General features: G+C 40.0%; 1 protein-coding gene across 2 annotated transcripts; it reads left to right on the forward strand.

Annotated features, from left to right (window-relative positions):
• Window positions 1–1,368: 1,368 nt before the first annotated feature.
• On the forward strand, window positions 1,369–13,675 carry LOC134664443 (zinc finger MIZ domain-containing protein 1). Of its 2 annotated transcripts, none has more exons than XM_063521102.1 (11): window positions 1,369–1,736; window positions 2,448–2,582; window positions 7,160–7,289; window positions 7,412–8,171; window positions 8,267–8,399; window positions 8,485–8,695; window positions 8,857–9,197; window positions 9,317–9,464; window positions 9,581–9,910; window positions 10,130–10,333; window positions 10,688–13,675. In XM_063521102.1, the coding sequence occupies exons 3-11, from the start codon at window positions 7,191–7,193 to the stop codon at window positions 10,847–10,849; spliced, it is 2,388 nt and encodes a 795-aa protein (XP_063377172.1). In that variant the 5' UTR covers window positions 1,369–1,736; window positions 2,448–2,582; window positions 7,160–7,190; the 3' UTR covers window positions 10,850–13,675. The 2 variants fall into 2 exon arrangements, with proteins under 2 accessions (XP_063377172.1, XP_063377173.1); XM_063521103.1 differs by having other exon boundaries at window positions 7,163–7,289.
• The last annotated feature ends 1,085 nt before the right edge of the window (window positions 13,676–14,760 follow it).

Genomic DNA, 14,760 nt, shown 5'->3' on the forward strand with positions numbered 1-14,760 from the left:
TCAAATTGGTATCTTAAATTAACCTATATTTGCAGAAAATAAAATAAAAATGGGGGTCTAAAAAAAATGAACAATCCTCATGTAATTTACGAGAAGTCGTATCTCATATTTTCAATAAATTATAAATATTCAACCGAGCCACGAATTACTAAATCATTCAAATTGGTATCTTAAATTAACCTATATTTGCAGAAAATAAAATAAAAATGGGGGTCTAAAAAAAATGAACAATCCTAATTAAAAGATAATTATTGAGTACGTCACGCGTTTGCTTGAGATGTTTGTTTTGACGGTGTGCGTGATTTGGTGCGAGTCGACCGTCGACCGAGCGAGCGGCAAGGACATGGCAGGACGACTGACGTCCTCGTCGCCAGGTAGCGAAGAGGACATGCCTATTGTTTATCGCGGCTAATTATTATGCCCGAACGCTGCTTGACCGCTGCCGATGCGCAAAAACGTAGCGACTACTTAGCCTTGTCAGTTAGGGTATCACATATCAAGCGTGGAGACGCTCGAATTTACCGGTAGCTAGCTAGCTTTTCAGAGTATCAACTAAAGCGGAGATACCCAAAGTTACCGGGTATGCCGTATTTGTAGTTTTTATCGGGTACCATTTAGATATAATGGTTGATATTAGAGATATAACACTGTCATTTTAATAACCTTTCATTTACGCCCGTCAATTCCTTTTCTTAATCGCAGAATAAGACAGTTTGAAACTAATTGTAACTTTGACATTGCTGATCATTCTTTCCTAAGTGAAAATAGTTAAACAATTTCATGAGTGGTGTTAAATTTTATAATTGGCGCCCAATTTGAAATCACCGTCGAATGCGGCGGCTAAGTTCAAACTATGTGGTGGCATCTTTGCGCAACTTTATCTCTAGGACACCTAGATAATTGTAAGTACTTACTTAGATATTTTATAGTGTTACAAGCAGCTCGTTAACCTTGTAATGTAGTAATTAAATTGTTTTTAAACAATATAATTATGAATAATCAATACAATTATAGGCGATAAATATACTACTACTTATAATAAAATACAAGATGATTACATTAAGTGGCAGTATCATCCCGCAATAGCGATCTACTTCGATTGTACTGCCTAATCGAATGACGACAGAACAGCGTTGCAACTATCGCACTCGCTGTATCACGCTCGATCGGGGACCGTTACGTGAAAACGTCGAGCGCGCGAGACGAAGCGAGCGGGCCGAGGGAGCGACGGCGACGCCCGAGCGCGGCCGAATGCCGAGTGCCGAGACGACGACACACGAGCGGGGGACGCGGGGGTGCGCCACTTATCGCCGCGAGCTGGCAACGCCGCGCGGGGTGGGAGCGCCCCGCGCCGCATCCACTCACCGTCGCCGGCTCGCCAGTGTTACCTTTGGCGGCCGAACACGCGGTTGCTCGCCGTCAGTGACGTTGCCGTCGACTCTCGCGAACGCACGTCAATAATGTTTCGGTGATTTCAAAGTCGGACTTTCGTGTAGACGATAACCGTATTCAGGACCCTTATCAAATACTGGAATACAGTGGAAAAAAAAGATCTCATCACACAGGATTTGGATTGTTTATAAAGTTTTGTGATTTGCGCCTTTTGTGGATTTTGAACAACAAAACAGTGCAGTGAACTACCAAAAGGATTGCATTTATGTGATAACATTGGATATTGGAGAGAAAAACTGAGTGATTCCTCAAAGGATTTGTGCCCCGTGACAGTGCTAATTCAAGTAAATAAAAAGTGTTTTTTTTTAAGTTTTGCGTGGTGTTTATAGAAGTTTTACAAGTTGATAAAAATCCTTATACGTTATAAAAAAAATAAAAATCATTATCAAAAATATTTATGCAAGTAAATAATATTTAATAAAATTACAAAACTTGTCTAAAACTGAACTATAGACACACACCACCTGTCGTAAAATAGAGCGCACGTTGGATTTTGCCACAGCTGATCGACTGACGGGACTCACGAGCGAAGCGTTCATCGTGGCGTTCACAGAAAAGCGTTGAAATTGAAATTCGAAGAGAAAATCACGAATGGATTTTTTTCAAGTGCATAAAAAATAAAGAAAGAAATTATATATCGATCCTATAATCCATTTAAAACGTGGGAAAATAAAAAGATAATGTTTTCAGTGAGCATCCATCGGAATAACTGAATAAAGGTTTATGAATTATGTAAAGTGCCACGACTCGATGAACGTTTCGATTGTTGACGTGCTGGCTGGAGCGAAATTTACGGTGCTTAGCGCGATAAAAAAAAAGTACGCCTGACACGTACGCTATTGGGGCGTTCAGGAAATTTTCGGTCGAAGATTTACATCAATATAAGTCATCAGAAATTTATCGTTTGAAGATTTTCGACATTTAACCTGGCTTAAAAACCGAGGGTTGAATGGGGAGTGAGAATTCGAGCTACAACGAGGTGCATCGTGTTTCAGAGGGTGTCTCTTGGCCGACAGGACGGCGAACTCCACTGGCTCGGTCGGCTACGCGGGTTCCGCCAGCTTTGGGGCCGCTGTGGACAAGCACAACCCTCTGCAAGCGAATATAGGATACAGGGTCAACGCCCCTAGGTGAGTGAAGCCTTTTTGGTGCTTGGATGGACATGAGTGGACGAAGGTATTAAATACGGATATTTTTTAACTATCCACTTGGTGATACAAAGGTTATCAAAAACTAGAAAAAAGTTCGTAAACGTGATACCTTTATCTACTCGTGCATTAGCTATGTTATTGATCTAGAGATCGATCCACCTAAGCTGACGTGAATTAAATTAACGATGCAAAATGATAATAGTGAATGACGTCTTGCAATGTTAACCTGATAAGCAATTTGATAGATTTTTACGTACACGCAGATACTTTTTGTCACTAATTAGACCAATTCACGGCACCTTCGGTGAACCTCTACTCGTACATTTAAACATAAACATTAGTTCTATTAGAATTTTTTTTATCTTCAAACATATATTCATTTAAAATTTCCCGCCTAAGTTACGCCTGACAGTTTATATTTGCAATGAAACGTCGATAAACAAATACGAGTTGACAATCCACGACTTCAGAAAAGTCAGTGACAAATTTATGACGTAATATTTTGCAATGATACTGGCCGTGAAGAAACCAGGAAGATATCAAGACAAACATCATTATTCTAGTAGTTAGAATACATTTTTCCTTCTCGTCTAATAGAGTATATACACAAATATGCAGAGGACGCGCGTCTTCGCTTTATCAGTTACCAAAACTTCACACTTACCTACCTACCAACTTGTTTTTATCTTATCCGGAACAACTTTGTTTACATTTCCAACAAAACGCTGAAACGTGACTCGCTTACCTGTGCCACCTTATCGTAGTTAACAAGCAATAAAATCGAAAATATACAGTCAACGTAAATTTCTCAACTGCCAGTGTAGACATGTTAAAATAATAAATCACTAAATGTGACCAACGCAAAAAACACCTACCAATTAAGAAAGCTTGTTTAAATCATTTAAGGCTCGACAAATGAAATGACGATTGGCTTAAATGTATACACAAGCAAAGTGTGACATTGTGGTCCGCGCATCGTTGCAATTATAAATAAAATGTATGCTCTTCCATTTACACTCTCAAAAGCCGAGAGCACACTAACACGAGCGGGACACTCACACCAGCGACCTCACGCACACAGTGACGGCTCACTCACACAGACGTGCGCTGGGAATGCACGCGGGGCGGTGCGGTGACTGCACTTGGCGCTTACAATAAACACAAACAAACAAAACGTTATAAACTAGCAAAACAATAAAACATAACCGAACACTTCGCATACCTACTGAAAGCCAACTCATAAATTACTCAAGATAAAATTTTACACTTTTAAATTTCTGTAAATTAAAATAAATAATTAAAGTTACTCGCCTAATAAAATATTCGTGATTATTATCACCACAATTTTTCTATTTCAAAAAAATCGAGCAGGTGCTAAGTCGTTCAACGGCTTTGTTTTGTAGTCACCTTTACAAACGACATATTGTTGATGGCTGCCTGCCTCTATACAAAACCAATAAGTAAATAATAATAAGCGACCTGGCAACGAGATTGTGTGAACAGCGAACAGGAAGTCTACATTAAGGGTAGCAAAATTGTGAGACATTTTAACTGAATTTTGTGCGTTCATTAACGGCATTTTTTTTATAATAAAGAAAATTTAAATGACGAACTTTCTTTGATAGTTTTACGTTAACGAGATTTGAATCATGATTTGTAGCGGTTCGTAAGTGATCGTGGGAAAAAACGTCAGTCCTGAACGGGCGAGGCGTTGGGGGCGGATGCGTGCACTGTATCCAACATCTAATTGAAAAAGGACCTAAGAGTGTACGAGATTCATACAACCTTATCACTCCTGTCTTATAGATGTTGGGAATGCTAAGCACCACGTGCCCAATAGAGTCGAACGGATTCCTTTGTACAGTTTTTTTTTTTCGAGCATTTGATTCCTCAACAGCCATGACAATAAAAGAAAGACGGTAGATGTGGGTATGCATCTGTGTGAACTATGGATATTTAGTTGTGTGTCGACAAAACAATACATACAGAATTACAGATTAGGATTATATGTCTCTATGCTATGCTAATAAGTAAATAATTTAAAATCTGTAAAAGCATTTGCGATAGAATAGAATAATCTGATAACAAGAAGTCAAAACTCCAATTTTCCGGTAATTCAATTTTTCGGTGTAATATCATCAGAAACAAACAAATTATTATCAGCGTCGTCGTAATAAAGCCCCATATTGACGTGACCGGGCCCACTTACCCCAAGCGGGCTACGGCCCGACCCTTCGCTTATTGTACCGTATTTACCCCGGAACGCTCCTCCATTTATAACCCTCGGAATCCGCTCCTTGAAGCATGATTCATTCTCTCCCGAGTCCCCGACCCGGCTTCAATTGACGAGAATGAGACAGAAATCGGAATATCCTTTCCAAAAATGGCACAAACAGATATTGTCGAATGATTTGTCAAAAATTACTTGATATTTTTTTTATATAAAAGAAAGCGGTATTGCGAGTTTATTGATATCTGAACTTCATATTTCCCAATAGTTACGTGTAATGAACGAAGAACGAGGAGCATAATTAATTTCGAATTACAGTACGTTGTTTGTAAACAACATGACTCGTCCAACTGCAAGCTATGTTGTTACAATGAAATGTTTGAAGATAAAAAGTCATACATAAAATTTGTTTAAACAGTAATTGAACCTTAACTCAGACTGTCGCATTTGTTCAATACATCAATAGTTAATGCCAGCAATGTGCGCGCAAGCCACAATGTGAAGTGGTATTTAACAGGGGTGACCAACTGGCGTCGAAACGGGGGCTCGCCACGGCTTCACGCCGCGCCATGATAGTAATCTATACGCAGCTCACAATTAATGCCTTATTTAACACTCCACTTCTAATAAAAATCATGTTACATGAATGAAAACCGTAACTTGTTACATGAGTGATAACAGTGTTAATAATTGTAAGTTAGCAATTACAGAGGAACTGCAATAAATGACTAAACAATGTCAACCTTTTATAATATTTTCAAGCAATTGAATTCAATACGTGATTATCGCCACTGCCAATTAACTAGGAATCCGACACGTCTGCGCAACGATCTAAAATTAACTGCAGCCTATGTATCAAAATACCTACGCGTTACTCACACATCTCTCAATACTATGCCAAACACCTTCTAGTTTCTCGAAATAGCGACATAGCCACTCCTTCATATTGATTTATCTGAACTAAACGCCTCGTGTGTTGAAGAACAGTTCACCAGCGTTAACGAAATACTGCCAGCGAATCTATAAAAGTATCTCACAAAGCTCCAGTTAAATTAAAGTCCCTCGGAGTACATTTGAAACCAGACGGATCGTCACAACGCTCTTGCGAAACGGTTATAAAAAAATGAGTTCCAAGAATTGTCTCAAAAGAAATGCCCGAGACGACCGAGCCGCTCGCATTCAAGATCCCAAATATTTTGAGCAGACCGTAAGTGATTATTCGGATGTGGTACCATTTAACAAAAAGTGCACCAGGATACAGAACTGAACACGTATTTTTTTGTCGGCTACACATTTTGGTCGGCAAAAGAAAAAAGCCAGACAAAACTATAAAAAGAAGTGTAAGGTCGAGCCGAGTTTACCTAAGGAAGGACCCTTGTAAATCATCCACAGGCTCGATGAATAGACCCAACGACTTGAGCGCTGTTGACTCGTGTGTTTATTGGTTGTCGCTCATTCCAATGACGCTACTAAGTATCCGTTAAGCTATTTACAAGAATGCTTAAGTAGGAGTTGTGGATAACCAACAAAGGCTTGCGGCGATTTATAGTCGACGAAATGACTTCTTTAGTAACTAATAAACTCATCCCGTCAACATTAACACTTCATACTGAAACAAACGAAAATATCATGTTTGACAGCTTGACGATTTTGGTACATACTCGGTTTACTTGCGTGTGTGTGTGTTTGCGTATTCATTAGAATAATTTTATAATAGCAACATAAAGAGGCAATATTGTTGTGCACTACTACAGAGAGATGCGGTGTAACAATGGGCAGCCCGCGCGAGTGTTTGTCGTGCATTTGTCGAGAATTATTAGGAAGGGCTCCGGGAAGGCTCGGGAATTCGCCCCAAAAGCAGTTCACATGAATCGAGCTCCCACTCCGAGCGCTATACAAAAAATCAAACACATCCCGAGAGAAACACAGGGGTAACAACGCGTCACTATACGTCCATATTGATTTTTTCTCTCATTGTTCGTAAAATAATAAAATCTCGGCATGTATTAAAAAAAGATCTTACTTCAATAGGATTTGGGTTGAATATTGAATCTAAGTTTATTAATAATCGAAGCGTTAACGTGTGGAATGTTCGGCTCTGCAAGGCCGCTTGCAATAGAAACTACTCATATCGTGAGTGAAATAAAGTTAGCTGGACCGATTTCACATTTTAATAAGTACCTATGCGCGTTCTTGGCACTGTTTTGTTGCTTTTAAAGTAATATTTGTAGACTTAACTCTATACATAAAGTTTTCAACTACGTTATAAGAATGTCTGTCTTATCGATTTTTAACTTTGTCTTACGTTTATTATTTTGTTTATCAGCAGCTATGGGTGCGCCGGCGGTTCGGGCGCGATGAGCGGCGGGGGCGAGAACGCGCAGTTCGGCGCCACCGCCGCAATGGTCGCCGCGGCCACCACGGCCGCGATGCAGGACTCGCAGCCATTCTCGCAGGTAACAAAACACCCTTCGCCTAATATAAATCAAATCACATTCGTTACACACATCCACAAAGACCTCTTCACGTTTTTTGTTCATCTTCTGCTAGATATTAAAGAAATGTTAATCAATTTCAGATGCAAAACATGACTATGGGCAACCCCCAATATAATGCGATGAACGGCTACGGTCAACAGCGCAGCCACAACCCCGGCATGACCGGGATGGGCATGGGCGGCAACGGTGGCATGAACGGCATGACCGGCATGGGCCAAATGGGTAACGCCGGCATGAACGGCATGAACCCTATGGCACAAATGGCCAATATGGGCATGCACGCTAATATGATGTCCTCGCAAATGGGACCTGGGCAGATGGCCGGTTCGGCGAAGATGGGGCCCCAGTATCAGAGGCGGCATACGCCATATCCCCAGGGGCCGATGCTTATGAATCAGCGCAAGCAGCAGTACATGGGTGGTCAACCTACATTTGGGCCTGGACAATACCCCGCGGGATATGGAGGACGGCCGGGCTTCCAAGGCCAATATCCACCTCAACAACCCCTGGGACCGAGTGGGAATTTTGCAGCAGGAATGAGAGGAGGCATGAGGCAGACGACGCCGCCTTACTCTAACCAAGGGCAATATTTTAACGGTGGCGTTCCTAATCAATTTCCGCAGCACCAGGGTGGCAACACCCAGTATGGTCAATACAGCGGTCAGTTTGCGCAGGAAGTTGCGATGAGAACTAACATGAGTTATCAGCACAGTCCTGTCCCTGGGAACCCCACGCCTCCTTTAACGCCGGCCAGCAGTATGCCGCCATACATAAGTCCGAACTCGGCTGGTGAAGGAAAGCCCCACTTTAACGAGCTCAAACAACCTATGGGCATGCAAAGTACGTATCTGAATTATATACATACAGTTACAGTTTTACGTCGATTTCGTTCAAATTTTGAAAACTTGTACTAATGCAGTTATTTTCCTTTTCAGATGACGAGCTCCGGTTAACATTCCCTGTAAGAGATGGTATTATATTACCACCATTTAGATTAGAACATAATTTAGCAGTTAGCAATCATGTATTCCAATTAAAAGCCACGGTCCATTCAACGTTAATATGGAGGTAAATATCATTCGCATTTCATTTCTTCTACCAGTTCTACATAATAATTTGAGAAAAAAACCTGACATTAATGTTTCCTTTTCAGATCGGATCTTGAGTTACAACTAAAATGCTTCCACCACGAAGACAGGCAGATGAACACGAACTGGCCGGCGAGTGTCCAAGTCTCGGTCAACGCGACGCCCTTAGTTATAGATAGAGGAGAGAACAAAACATCACACAAACCGCTGTACCTGAAAGAAGTTTGCCAGCCTGGCAGAAACACGATACAGATAACCGTGTCCGCCTGCTGTTGTGTAAGTGTCTTCATTATCGAAAAACCGAGCAAACATTTGCCTTTTATTCTTGAAACACTTGTACCAATACGGTCCAAGTCATAACAGTATCCATTCAACTTACGTCCATCCATGTCTTGCAAATAATTTGGAACTGATAATCATTTGCGTTTTTTTTTCAGTCACATCTGTTCGTATTACAATTAGTCCACCGGCCTAGTGTCAGGAGTGTCCTGCAAGGTCTACTACGGAAACGGTTGCTGACAGCCGACCACTGCATCGCCAAAATCAAGATGAACTTCAATCAATCGCCAGCAAATAGCAATAACGTCTCCAACAATCCGAATGACAGGGACAGCGTAGAACAAACGGCTTTAAAAGTCTCGCTAAAATGCCCAATAACGTTCAAGAAAATAACGCTGCCTGCGCGAGGACATGAATGTAAACACATACAGTGTTTCGATCTGGAATCTTATCTACAACTCAACTGTGAAAGAGGGTCGTGGAGATGTCCTGTTTGCAAGTAAGTTGGAACAAATTCATACTTTAGTACTTTTCTTTATACCTGCGACTTCATAACTTTTATTGACAAGTTCACGACATAGTTGCCTTGTAATATAACCTGACTTAATTTACTTCCAGTAAACCAGCGCAATTAGAAGGCCTAGAGGTTGACCAGTACATGTGGGGAATCCTGAATACGGCAAACAATTCAGACGTTGATGAGGTCACAATTGATGCTGGAGCAAATTGGAAGCCAGCGAAAAATCCTGCTAATGCTGGAATAAAGGTAAGAAATCATTCCAATTCCCGTGCTGATATACTTTTAAGAACCCTTCAATATAATATTAAAGTACCTACCTATTAGACATGTAGAGATGTCTAATACTCATGTTTTGCTCTCAGGATGAAGATAGCAATGACAACAGCGTCGGCAAGCGAGGCAAAGCGGTGTCACCGGGTTCAATGAACATGCCCACAATGAACAACTGGGACCAAGCATTATCGCCGTACCTACCTCCAGACATGAACACGATCGCTAGCGGCTCCATGATCTCTTCCTACAACCAGAGCACGCAGAACCGGAATGCCAACGGCAATCCTAATTACGACTTCGGCATGAGCAATGGCCCTGGAAGTAACGAGTTTGCTGGCAACGGTCCGCTCTCGCATTTGAACGATAGCGTGAATTCGCTGGATCCTTTGAATGCGATGGAAAAAAGTCTGAATGATCAGGTTTGTATTGTTGAGGTATTTCTTCGTTTAGTATTGACACATACCTAAATGATACACAGTAAGTGGACAGACATTATTCGATAAAATTAAGTTTTCTCCTTGACTTAGAATCAGTGGCACTTAACACTCTTTTCATCTAACACCCCTTTTTGGGCAGTTATTTTCAAAGTAGGATAGTAAAAGAAGAGAACATTAAGTAACCTTCCCATAACTCGACAGATGCCGCACACGCCACACACGCCACATACGCCGGGCTCAGCACACACGCCGGGCGGCGGCGGCGGAGCGCACACGCCTGGCTCCTCACACACGCCGGGCCCGCCGTCCGTCGGTCACCACTCCCTCACCGACGTGGACATACCGTCGGACCTAAACTTCGACCCCGCGGCGGTCATCGACGGCGAGGGCACGGAAAATCTCAATGTAAGTTGCACAATCTGGTTTATCTCTTGTCTAGCGAGGGACACACCGCAGTTGTAAACGAAGTAATATGTGACAAACAACAACAGAACAAAAAAGTACAGTCTATTGCGTAGCGGTACCAGGACAAATTCTTACAGTTAATAGAAGTAACACAACAATGAGCATTATAAAACTTAATCTTACTGGCGTCTGTTAGATATCATCATTACTGACTTATTAGCGCCTAGCAAGACTTTAGAAAAAATGACTGGCTGTTTTAGACGAGCATTAACATTTTTTGTTTTCCACTTATTATTTAAATTATTGTATGTAAAGAGACGAGCTAGAAAGTGCAACGTGATGCTCTCTTTCCAGCTATTGCCGGAGACGAGCGTGGACCCGATGGAGCTGCTGTCGTACCTGGACGCGCCGGCGCTCGGCGAGCTGCTCGCCACGCCGCCGTCCTCGTCCTCCTCCGCCGGCTCGCACCCTCCCCGCGTGCCTTCCTCCGACGACCTCCTGGCACTCTTCGAGTAAACACAACACACTGGAACGCACCGAGCACAAATACTGATCTAACGGGAGCACTGGGGAATAAACGCTTACGTTCTTTGCTAAAAAGGCAGATAGAGCGCCATTTTTAGCGAGGAATGTCAAATGTTGATTGTTACCTGTAACGAGAAGGAAAATGCAATTGGACTGTAACCTCGCTAGATCCTACCGTGGTAAACAATTTGATTGTGACACCATAAGATACCGAATTCGATGACATGCGTTGTTGAAATTGGGTGTTGAGTGTAGGTGACTTATCCTAATGTAGCAATTGTGTTTTCTACCAGAAATTGTATACTACTAGAATAAGAAAGTGCAGCTCGTTAAAACAGGACTAGTGTTTGGTGGTAGCATAGTGTGGCGTTGATTCTACTCGCATTCAAGCCAGCGAAGCCCGACATTGTGATACTAGATTTTAGTCCTTTCTCCATTCGTGAAAATGTTGTATGTCGCAAAACGTTAAGTCAATTTGCTCATCGCATTGCGAAGATTGCCCAGACTATTTAGGAATTAATTTCGTTTCTAGTAGGTATGCAATATTATTTGATGCACGGCATATTGAAAGCGTTGACTGGAGTTGCAATATCCAACATAATCACCACGGTAGCATCGGTTGTTGAAACAAGGATGCTGGAGATCGTTTAGTATATAGGTAAAGTATGTGAGGCGAGGCGTGGCCATAGACACTTCGGTGTTTGAATGTATTATAGTTCCTCGCACCGCCGCACAATCGGTGGCGCATTTGAGCTCCTTATATTCTAAACTCTAGCATAAACTGTAACACAAATTTTCATTAATACTTAATTCAACTTATTCGATGCGACATACATAATTGTAATCGTAAGAGTTTATAATTTGTGGATAGTTGAGGGTGTAAATAGGAGAGTTACGTGCTAGCTGTTTTGGTCTGGGGGGCATGTACATATAGCGTTAGTTCACTCCGCTGAGAGGCATTCTGAATCTTATAGTTCCTATCGGATGCGGGCGAACTATAACGTTCAATTGCCATTTACTGTAAAGTATTCCTTGAAGTTTTTCGCATATTCTGCATTTTTTAAACGATAAGATAATATGATAGGATTCGTGAGTATAGTGCTACTCGCTTATTGGGTGATATATGAGTTGTTTGAAATCAACAAATAAATGGTAACAAATTAGTTACAAAACTATATTGTAAATGTGAGTGCAAAAATGAACTCTGTTAAATTATTTTGCGTTATGTGAATCGAAGAATGATAGAAATATATTTTAATTTCTATATAAATTGAACTGTATTATTTGTAAATATGAATCTAGTTAAGAATATTATATTACCTAGTTATACTTAGAACATGGCAGATACTTATATGACGGCCAGTTTAGTATAGTATTACTAAATTTTAAAAATCTACACATGGTTTTACATGTACATACGAAATACCATATGTATAAAAGTTAACAAGCGTTCAGAGTGCAAATTACTACACGTGCCTTCAGTGTGACACCCCAAGGCATCCTCGCACCGACTCGACACCGTGCTGTGCTCTGACACGCGCCCACCCACATGCAAACACCTCCCAACATGGCATCCCGGCCAACACCTTAGTCAATGTTCAGATCTGTGCTCATCTGAGTTTTATGCAACCCCCTTGACGACTTCAACTTAGCAATATACATGTATCTAAATAGAGAAGCAATAATGAATTTTAATGACATTCTAAATGGTGTTGTCAAATTGTATAGTTTTATTATATGTATAGAAAGTTGTATTGAATGATAAAATTGAGATGAGCATAGTTGACAAGATCGTGTTTCACATATTTTCAAATGTTTAGTTGTGCTTGGGCGCAGTGGCGGCCCGGGCCTCAATTAACGCGAAATTTCTAAATGGAATTAAGTTCCCATAAAATATTCAAGTACTCCATAATTAATTTAGATGTCAATTTTCAGAGATAACTTACTATTAGTAAATTTTTGATGAGACAGTTAATAATCTTAGAGTTTATATGTAAATCTGTCAATCCTTTCACTAACTTATGTAAAAATTGGTGATTTGCGCATCTTTACTTCATGCTATGAATATGGACGCCTCTAGAGTTAGTCATCTATTACGGAAAACAATAAAATTAGTGTTATATACACAGCTGTGGTCAACTACTCACACACACACACACATAAGCTCTTTTAAACTTAATTGTAACATGAAATCTTAATAGTAATTGATGAGAGCAAACATTTGATGGTCATGTTGTATGGCTAGTTGATCACCGCTTTGAGAATTAATGCATACTTTTAAGGGACCTTCAATTCCAGTTAGCTAGTTCTATTTATTGTAGTGAATACTGAGGTTGGGTGGATCATCACAAGGATTTTTGTGAGACCAAATAGCACTTTTTTTACACATTTACCTATTTTAAGTGATTAAATAACGAATTTGTTTGTATAAAATGGAAAATATCACAAAAAATGTATAGCATATCACAATTAAAAAGGCAAGAAACCGGTTGAGTGATCCACCCTAGCAAGTGAACTATTACAATATATTTTGTTGAATATTATAATGAACAGCTGTGGAGTAGTAGATTTTGTGCTCTTGTACAAATGTGAGATGCAACATTTGGAAATAAGTGAAAGAAGATTTCTAAATAAGGTATTATGCAACCCATGACTCTGAGTTCATGCAAAGCCAAACTGTACTGTAGTTAATACATTTTGAATTTAATGTGAACATTTTAGGAATCAGATCGAACCCACTGAAATTCATTTTGAAATGTGTAAAATGAAAAACATAACATTTTTATGTTATTGAAAATAAAATGAATCTAAAAATTATGGTTGATTTTTATTTTACTGCAATTTACCTACCTTTTAAGGACTGGACCAAAAGATTAATGCAGGTACTTAATAAAGATTTCCGATTCTAACTAATCGACTGATAAGCCTATTCGTTGAAGCTATATTGTTTTCGAAAGCACACAAACCCATGGGCAGTAAGCACTGCATTAATGTTTTACAAAAGTTAGCCAAACAATAAACAGCAAAGTAGTACTTACGTGATCTTCCTTTGCATAGTAATGTAAATAAATAACACAATTATTATTTTTTACTCGATCTAAATCACAAAGAATAAAAACATTAAATGCCGGTAGAATAAATTAACTGACTGTTAGCTTGACATTTGACACAGAATGAATGAATAGAAAACACGTTATGTTGGTACCACTGTCAAAAAAAAAAGTGTCATCACACGAATCATAAATGAAAATTATTTCATTCGCTACTCGACAAGAGATGGCGCTGTCAACTCAATATGAATTTGAAGTTGGTTTAAGAGCGCTCTTACAAGAAAAGTCGAAATAATGCAAAATTGATGATACTAGTCGACGAAATTCAGGACTTTGTGCTCATTATTAGAAACAATGAGTACTTGTTCCAGTAAAAGCGTCTTCTTATCTTTTTAAATATCGTTGTAAATATTAGAAAAAGGACTTATTAAATTAGTAATGAATTTTTTTCTGATGGTCGTTTCCGAAAAACCGCGTGAAGCACTGAACGGCAAGCTCTTATTTGGAAATGTTGAGAAGTTTACTCTGCTAAACCTGGCTATTTTGTATTACTAATACCCTGTACTTTAGGCATATCAAACGATATTTTTCCTACATACCTTTGAGAAAGAGAAAATCAAAGTAAAACGAACTCAATTTTCTCTCCGAAACAAGTGTCAATTTCTACGAAAATCTACTTAATATCGAAGTCATTTTCATACTCAAGCAATCTGCAACGTTTGCTTATACTGTTGGTATACATTAGTGTTTATGAAATTCCACTATAATTTTTTGGCAATTTTTTGAAAACTACTCTATATTACCGATGACGCGCGCTCGCCAGCTCAGTGCCGCGGCAGAGCTTGTACAGGC

This window comes from Cydia fagiglandana, chromosome 5 (genome assembly GCF_963556715.1).
Source record: "Cydia fagiglandana chromosome 5, ilCydFagi1.1, whole genome shotgun sequence".
Taxonomy (NCBI): domain Eukaryota; kingdom Metazoa; phylum Arthropoda; class Insecta; order Lepidoptera; family Tortricidae; genus Cydia; species Cydia fagiglandana.